This window comes from Cygnus olor, unplaced genomic scaffold (assembly GCF_009769625.2).
Source record: "Cygnus olor isolate bCygOlo1 unplaced genomic scaffold, bCygOlo1.pri.v2 scaffold_236_ctg1, whole genome shotgun sequence".
NCBI classification, from domain to species: Eukaryota; Metazoa; Chordata; class Aves; order Anseriformes; family Anatidae; genus Cygnus; species Cygnus olor.
The window spans coordinates 1-8,530 of record NW_024429162.1 but is presented as its reverse complement, the minus strand read 5'-3'; the positions used below and the strand labels follow the sequence as shown (position 1 = coordinate 8,530).

Here is an 8,530-nt window from a genome sequence, read left to right as displayed (position 1 = left end):
GACCCCAAGACCCCCCCCATAAGCCCCCTAACCCCCCCCATAACCCCCCCAAACCCATAGGACCCCAAGACCCCCCCCATAGCCCCCCCATGACCCCCCCCAGCCCCATAGGACCCCAAGATCCCCCCAGTAGCCCCCCAACCCCATAGGACCCCAAGACCCCCCCCCCATAACCCCCCCACGACCCCCCCAACCCCATAGGACCCCAATATCCCCCCCATAGCCCCCCCCAACCCCATAGGACCCCAAGACCCCCCCCCATAACCCCCCCCATACCCCCCACGACCCCCCCAACCCCATAGGACCCCAATATCCCCCCCATAGCCCCCCCACGACCCCCCCAGCCCCATAGGACCCCAATAGCCCCCCCATGACCCCCCCATAGCCCCCCCCTTGACCCCCCCACACACAGCCTGCAGCCACCTGGGGGCTCCCCCACTTTATTCCGGGGGGGGGGGGGCACAGAGAACAATGGGGGGAGGGGGCACTCCGGGGGGGGGATCCCACTCCGGGGGGGTCCCGCTCGTGTCTGGGAGGGTCCCGGATTCCCGGGGGGGGGTGGTCCCGAAGAATCCCGGGGGGGTCCCGGTGATTCCAGGGGGGTCCCAAGAAGGTTCTGGGTGGGGCTCCCATTGTGGGGGGGCCCCCCTGGTGTCCCGGGGGGGGTCCCCGTGTGGAGGGGGGGGGGTCCTGGGGTTCCCTTGGGGGGCTCCCCGCGGGTTCCAGGTGCGGGAGGGTCCCAGTGCCCCCCCCCGGGGGGGGGTCCCATCGCTCGGAGCCCAGCTGGGTGCTGAGGGGTGGCACTGGGGGGCCCCGGGGGGGTCCCAATGCTCCGGGGGGGGGGGGGGCAGTCAGGCTTGGGGGGGGGTCCTGGGGGAGGGGGGGGCCCAGTCCAGGGGGGTCCCGGGGGGGGTCCCATCGCTCGGAGCCCAGCTGGGTGCTGAGGGGGTGGTGCTGGAGATCCCGGTGTCCTGGGGGGGGTCCCGGTGGGGGTGGGGGTCCCGTTGCCCCGGGGGGGGGGGTACTGCTGCCCCGGGGGGGGTCCCGTTGCCCCGGGGGGGGGGTCCCGGGGGGGTCCCTCATCGCTCGGAGCGCAGGTCGGTGGTGAGGGGGTGGTGCTGGATGGTCTGGCGTGGAGATCCCGGTGTCCTGGGGGGGGGGGGTCCCGGTGGGGGTCCCGTCGCCCCGGGGGGGTCCCATCGCCCCGGGGGGGTCCCTTCTCCCCGGGGGGGGTCCCGTCGCCCCGGGGGGGTCCCGGGGGGGGTCCCTCATCGCTCGGAGCGCAGGTCGGTGGTGAGGGGGTCGTGCTGGATGGTCTGGTGCAGCATCAGCGCCAGCAGCCCCGCGCGGTTCGTCATGGCCGCGCGCACGTTGCGCTCCTGCTCGAACAGCTCGTCCAGCTTGTACCACTGGGGGGGGCACCAAAATTATTGGGGGGGGGCACCAAAATTATTGGGGGGGGCGTTAATTGGGGGAGGGCACCCAGCTTGTACCACTGGGGGGGGGCACCAAAATTATTGGGGGGGGCGTTAATTGGGGGGGGCACCAAAATTATTGGGGGGGGCGTTAATTGGGGGAGGGCACCCAGCTTGTACCACTGGGGGGGGCACCAAAATTATTGGGGGGGGCACCAAAATTATTGGGGGGGGGCGTTAATTGGGGGAGGGCACCCAGCTTGTACCACTGGGGGGGGCACCAAAATTATTGGGGGGGGGCGTTAATTGGGGGAGGGCACCCAGCTTGTACCACTGGGGGGGGCACCAAAATTATTGGGGGGGGCACCAAAATTATTGGGGGGGGCGTTAATTGGGGGGGGGCACCCAGCTTGTACCACTGGGGGGGGGCACCAAAATTATTGGGGGGGCGTTAATTGGGGGGGGCACCCAGCTTGTACCACTGGGGGGGGCACCAAAATTATTGGGGGGGGCGTTAATTGGGGGAGGGCACCCAGCTTGTACCACTGGGGGGGGCACCAAAATTATTGGGGGGGGCGTTAATTGGGGGGGGGCACCCAGCTTGTACCACTGGGGGGGGCACCAAAATTATTGGGGGGGGCGTTAATTGGGGGGGGCACCCAGCTTGTACCACTGGGGGGGGCACCAAAATTATTGGGGGGGGCACCAAAATTATTGGGGGGGGCGTTAATTGGGGGAGGGCACCCAGCTTGTACCACTGGGGGGGGGCACCAAAATTATTGGGGGGGCGTTAATTGGGGGGGGCACCCAGCTTGTACCACTGGGGGGGGCACCAAAATTATTGGGGGGGGCGTTAATTGGGGGAGGGCACCCAGCTTGTACCACTGGGGGGGGCACCAAAATTATTGGGGGGGGCACCAAAATTATTGGGGGGGGCGTTAATTGGGGGAGGGCACCCAGCTTGTACCACTGGGGGGGGCACCAAAATTATTGGGGGGGGCGTTAATTGGGGGGGGCACCCAGCTTGTACCACTGGGGGGGGCACCAAAATTATTGGGGGGGGCACCAAAATTATTGGGGGGGCGTTAATTGGGGGAGGGCACCCAGCTTGTACCACTGGGGGGGGGCACCAAAATTATTGGGGGGGCGTTAATTGGGGGGGGCACCCAGCTTGTACCACTGGGGGGGGCACCAAAATTATTGGGGGGGGCACCAAAATTATTGGGGGGGGCGTTAATTGGGGGAGGGCACCCAGCTTGTACCACTGGGGGGGGCACCAAAATTATTGGGGGGGGCACCAAAATTATTGGGGGGGGCGTTAATTGGGGGAGGGCACCCAGCTTGTACCACTGGGGGGGGCACCAAAATTATTGGGGGGGGCGTTAATTGGGGGGGGCACCCAGCTTGTACCACTGGGGGGGGCACCAAAATTATTGGGGGGGGCACCAAAATTATTGGGGGGGGGCGTTAATTGGGGGAGGGCACCCAGCTTGTACCACTGGGGGGGGGGCACCAAAATTATTGGGGGGGCGTTAATTGGGGGGGGCACCAAAATTATTGGGGGGGGCGTTAATTGGGGGAGGGCACCCAGCTTGTACCACTGGGGGGGGGGCCCCAAAATTATTGGGGGGGCGTTAATTGGGGGAGGGCACCCAGCTTGTACCACTGGGGGGGGGCACCAAAATTATTGGGGGGGGCGTTAAGTGGGGGAGGGCACCCAGCTTGTACCACTGGGGGGGGGCACCAAAATATTGGGGGGGGGGCACCAAAATTATTGGGGGGGGCGTTAATTGGGGGGGGCACCAAAATTATTGGGGGGGGGCGTTAATTGGGGGGGGGGCACCCAGCTTGTACCACTGGGGGGGGGCACCAAAATTATTGGGGGGGGCGTTAATTGGGGGAGGGCACCCAGCTTGTACCACTGGGGGGGGGCACCAAAATTATTGGGGGGGGCGTTAATTGGGGGAGGGCACCCAGCTTGTACCACTGGGGGGGGGGCACCAAAATTATTGGGGGGGGGGCGTTAATTGGGGGGGGCACCAAAATTATTGGGGGGGGCGTTAATTGGGGGGGGCACCCAGCTTGTACCACTGGGGGGGGCACCAAAATTATTGGGGGGGGCGTTAATGGGGGGGGTCACCAAAATTATTGGGGGGGGCGTTAATTGGGGGGGGCACCCAGCTTGTACCACTGGGGGGGGTCACCAAAATTATTGGGGGGGGCGTTAATTGGGGGGGGGCACCCAGCTTGTACCACTGGGGGGGGGGCAGAATTAACTGGCGGGGGCTCCCTTAGGGCCACCCGTGGGACCCTCCAGAGCCCCTCAAGCCCCTCCAGAGCCCCCCAAACCCCCTCAGGATAACCCCCAACCCCCCCCCAAAATACCCACAGCGCCCCCAGTGACACCCGTGGGACCCCCAGTGACACCCGTGGGACCCCCAGGGCCACCCGTGGGACCCCCAAGACTCCCTCAAGCCCCTCCAGAGCCCCCCAAGCCCCCCAGAAAACCCCACAGCACCCTCAGGACCACCTGCGGGACCACCCATGGGTCCCCAGGGGCCACCCGTAGCACCCCAAGGACCACCCTTGGGACCCCAGGACCACCCGTGGGACCCCGAGATCACCCTTGGGACCCTCAGGGGCCACCCGTGGGACCCCCAGGACCACCCTTAGGTCCCCCAGGACCACCCATGGGACCCCGAGATCACCCTTGGGACCCCAGGACCACCCGTGGGACCCTCAGGGCCACCCTTGGGACCCCAAGAACCACCCTTGGGACCCCAAGAACCACCCTTGGGACCCCCAGGACCACCCATAGCACCCCGAGGACCAACCGTGGGACCCCAGGACCACCCTTGGGTCCCCCAGGACCACCCTTGGGACCCTCAGGGCCACCCCTGGGACCACCCCTGGGACCCCGAGATCACCCATGGGACCCCCAGAACCACCCTTGGTCCCCCAGGACCACCCATGGGACCCTCAGGGCCACCCTTGGGACCCCAAGAACCACCCTTGGGACCCGAGGGGCTACCCTTGAGACCCCCAGGACCACCCGTGGGACCCCGAGATCACCCTTGGGACTCCCAGGGCCACCCATGGGACCCTAAGGACCCCCCTTGGGACCCTGAGGGCCACCCTTGGAATCCCCAGAACCACCCGTGGGACCCCGAGATCACCCTTGGGACTCCCAGGGCCACCCTTGGGACTCCCCGGACCACCCTTGGGACCCCGAGGGCCACCCTCGGGATCCCCAGAACCACCCGTGGGACCCCGAGATCACCCTTGGGACTCCCAGGGGCCACCCTTGGGACCCCCAGGACCACCCTTGGGACTCCCCAGACCACCCTTGGGACCCCAAGATCACCCATGGGACTCCCAGGGCCACCCGTGGGACCCCCAGGGCCACCCATGGGACTCCCCGGACCACCCGTGGGACCCCGAGATCACCCTTGGGACCCCCAGGACCACCCTTGGGACTCCCCAGACCACCCTTGGGACTCCCAGGGCCACCCGTGGGACCCCCAGGGCCACCCGTGGGACTCCCCGGACCACCCGTGGGACCCCGAGATCACCCTTGGGACCCCCAGGACCACCCTTGGGACTCCCCAGACCACCCTTGGGACCCCAGGACCACCCTTGGGACTCCCAGGGGCCACCCTTGGGACCCCCAGAACCACCCTTGGGACTCCCCAGAGCCACCCATGGGACCCCAAGAACCACCCTTGGGACCCCAAGAACCACCCGTGGGACTCCCCGGACCACCCGTGGGACTCGGGGGGCACCCGTGGGCGCAGCACCCACCACGCGGACGCGCTCCAGGTCGACCTCGGCGCGGCGCAGCTTCTCCCAGCAGTAGTGGCGGTTGCACTTGCGCTTGGGCACGCGGCAGAAGTCGCCCGTCAGCTCGAAGACGTCGCGCACCAGCGGGCACCCGCACACCTCGTCCGCCGGCACCTGCGCCCACGGGTGCCCCCCGCCGCGTCACGGGGGTGGGGGGGCACCCGTGGGGGCGCCCCGTGGTGGTGCCGGGGGTCCGCAGGGTGCTTTGGGCGCCCTGTGGCGCCCACGGGTGCGCCCGCACCTCTAGGTGGGCCCCACAGTGTGGTTTAGGGGACCCTGTGGCACCCGTGGGTGCACCCACATGTCTAAGTGTGACCCGTAGCATGGTGCAGGCACCCTACAGCACCCATAGGTGTGCTCACAGCGTGGTTTGGGCACCCTATGGCACCCACGGGCGCACCCACACCTCTAGGTGTGCCCTACAGCGTGGTTTAGAGACCCTATGGCACCCATGGGTGCACCCCGCAGCATGATCCATGCACCCTATAGCATGGTGCAGGCACCCTACAGCACCCATAGGTGTGCTCACAGCGTGGTTTGGGCACCCTATGGCACCCACGGGTGCACCTACACCTCTAGGTGTGCCCTACAGGGTGGTTTGGGCACCCCATAGCACCCATGGGTGCACCTACACCTCTAGATGAGCCTCACGACATGGTTCAGGCACCCTGTAGCACCCATGGGTGCACCCAAAACCTCACGCACCCACCCCACAGCACGATTCCTGCACCACCCAACCCCCCCCCCCGAGTGCGCCCCCAGCACCCCGCAGCCACCCCACCAGCACCCCAGGGACACCCCACCAGCACCCCAGGGACACCCCCCCAGCACCCATGGGTGCCTCACCTTGGGGTCCCGCGAGTGCTCGGGGCACAGCACCTGCAGGCGCTTGCAGTAGGTTTTGCTCTGGGGGTTGTAAACGTCGCAGAACAGGCGGGTGGCCCTGGGGACAGCGGGCACGTCGGGGGGGCACCCAGGGGTGGGGGGCACCCAGGGGACGTGGGGGGGCACCCGGGGGGCGCAGTGACACCCAGGGGACACCCAGGGGATACGGGGGTGGGACACGACACCCTGAGGACACCCAGGGGACTTGGGGGGGAGGGGGGCAGTGACACCCAGGGGACACGGGGGGGACACCCAGGGGGTGGGACACGACACCCTGGGGACACGGAGAACACCCAGGGTACTTGGGGGGGGCACCCAGGGGACACCCCAGGGACATGGGGGGGAGGACACGACACCCTGGGGACACTGAGGACACCCTGGGGACTTGGGGGGGGGGCAGTGACACCCAGGGGACACGGGGGGGACACCCTGGGGACACGGAGGACACCCAGGGGACACCCCAGGGACATGGGGGGTCACCCAGGGGACACAGTTTGGGGGGGGGGGGTGGCACCCAGGTGATGGGGTGGGGGTCACCCCGGGGACACCCACGGGACACCGGGGGGCTGATACCCATGGGGGGGGGGGGGGGGGCACCCATGGGACACCGGGGGGGGGGAGGGGTGACACCCAAGGGTGGGGGCGTCGCCCTGACTCACCCCTCGATGCGGGTGGGGTACATGGACCCGAAGGACGTCTGGCTCTCGTACTGCCGCGACAGGGGGCTATAGGTGCCGGGGGGCTACGGCCCCTATAGCCCCCGAGGGGGTCCTATAGCCCCTGGGGGAGCCCCTATAGCCCCGGGGGGGGGATCCTATAGACTCTGGGGGGTTAGTAACCCTACAGCTCCATGGGGGAGAACCCTATAGACACCAGAGGGGATCCTAAAGACAGCGGGGGGGGACCCTATAGAACCTATAGGCCCCTATAGCACCCGGTGGGGGGCCTGTGGGGATGGCAGGGCACCTATGGCAGGCATAAAAGGCCCTATAGCCCCTATAGTACCCAAGGGGCCCAGTAACCCCTAGAGAACCCAACGACAATGTCCATATGGCCCGTATAGCACTCAGAAGTACTCTATAACACCTATAGAACCCAACATGAAAGTCCATATGTCCCCTACAGCACCCAAAGGGACCCTACGTCATCTATAGAACCCAATGACAAGGTCCATATGGCCCCTACAGCACCCAAAGGGACCCTATATCACCTACAGAACCCAATAACAAGGTCCATATGGCCCCTACAACACCCAAAGGGACCCTATAACACCTATAGGGCCCAACAACAAGGTCCATATGGCCCCTACAGCACCCAAAGGAACCCCGTAACACCTTGAGAACCCAACATCAAGGTCCGTATATCCCCTACAGCACCCGAAGGGACCCCGTAACACCTACAGCACCCAACGGCAAGGTCCATACGGCCCCTACGGCACCCAAAGGCACCCTGTAACACCGCCAGCACCCCACGCGCGGCCCCGGGGCACCCGTGGGTGCCGTTACCTTGGCGTAGCAGCGCTCCATGTGCCGCAGGGCCACCTTGGGGTTGATGGGGTGCCCGCAGGACACGCAGAAGATCTGCAGGTCGGTGTCCTCGCTGTCCCCGTCGTTGGTCTGGGGGGGGGGGGGACACGCACACACCCGTGGGTGCCGGGATGGGGGCGGGGAGCACCTTTGGGTGCTGGGGGGGGTGGGGGGGGGGAACCCACCTCCTCGTCCTCACGGGGCGGGTGCCCCTTGGCGCGGGCGATGAGCCCCTCGAGCTCGTGGAAGCGGCGCTCCATCTCCTGCAGCCGCAGGCGCGCCTGGTGCTGCTCGCGCCGGATGCGCTCCAGCAGCCGCTTGCCGTGCTCCTCCGCCACGCAGGGGCTCTGCTGCCACTGCTGGATCCGCTGCGGCAGGATCTCGTAGATCCGGCTGGGATCCGGGGGGGGAAATGGGGTCAGGGGGGCACCCCGAGGGGATCCCGGTCACCCTCGTATCGCCCCAGGGGTCCCCCATCACCTCGTACCGCCCCAGGACCCCAGGGAGCCGAGATCTGGTTGGGATCTGCCATGGGGATCCAGTAGGGGATCCGCTGCGGCAGGATCTCGTAGATCCGGCTGGGATCCGGGGGGGGAATGGGGTCAGGGGCGCACCCTGAGGGGTTCCCCATCACCTTTGTATCACCCCAGGAATCTGTTCTGATTGGGATCCACCATGGGGATCCAGTACGGGATCCACTGCGGCAGAATCTCGTAGATCCAGTTGGGATCCAGGGTTAACAGGGTCAGGGGGGCACCCTGAGGGGTCCCCCATCACCTCGTACTGCCCCAGGACCCCTGGGAGCTGAGATCTGGTTGGGATCCGCCATGGGGATCCAGTAGGGGATCCGCTGCGGTGGGATCT

The 8,530-nt window shown here is 66.9% G+C and overlaps 1 protein-coding gene across 1 annotated transcript; it reads right to left on the bottom strand.

Annotated features, from left to right (window-relative positions):
- Nucleotides 1-881: 881 nt before the first annotated feature.
- CXXC1 (CXXC finger protein 1) lies at nt 882-8,297 on the bottom strand. Its single transcript, XM_040543794.1, has 7 exons — nt 8,154-8,297; nt 7,852-8,109; nt 7,646-7,756; nt 6,800-6,849; nt 6,102-6,198; nt 5,217-5,369; nt 882-1,409 (listed from the first exon to the last, which is right to left on the bottom strand). The coding sequence occupies exons 1-7, from the start codon at nt 8,295-8,297 to the stop codon at nt 1,269-1,271; spliced, it is 954 nt and encodes a 317-aa protein (XP_040399728.1). The 3' UTR covers nt 882-1,268.
- Between the last annotated feature and the right edge of the window lie 233 nt (nt 8,298-8,530).

Bases quoted from the DNA above. Each gene is read 5' to 3' on its own strand.
- CXXC1 (XM_040543794.1), bottom strand. From the start codon at position 8,297: ATGGGGAACCCCTCAGGGTGCGCCCCTGACCCCATTCCCCCCCCGGAT. The intron at 8,110-8,153 runs GTACGAGGTGAT...CGAGGGTGACCG, and splicing joins CTCCCTGGGGTCCTGGGGCG to GGATCCCCTCGGGGTGCCCC. The intron at 6,199-6,799 runs GTGAGTCAGGGC...CGCTGTCCCCAG, and splicing joins TACCCCACCCGCATCGAGGG to GGCCACCCGCCTGTTCTGCG.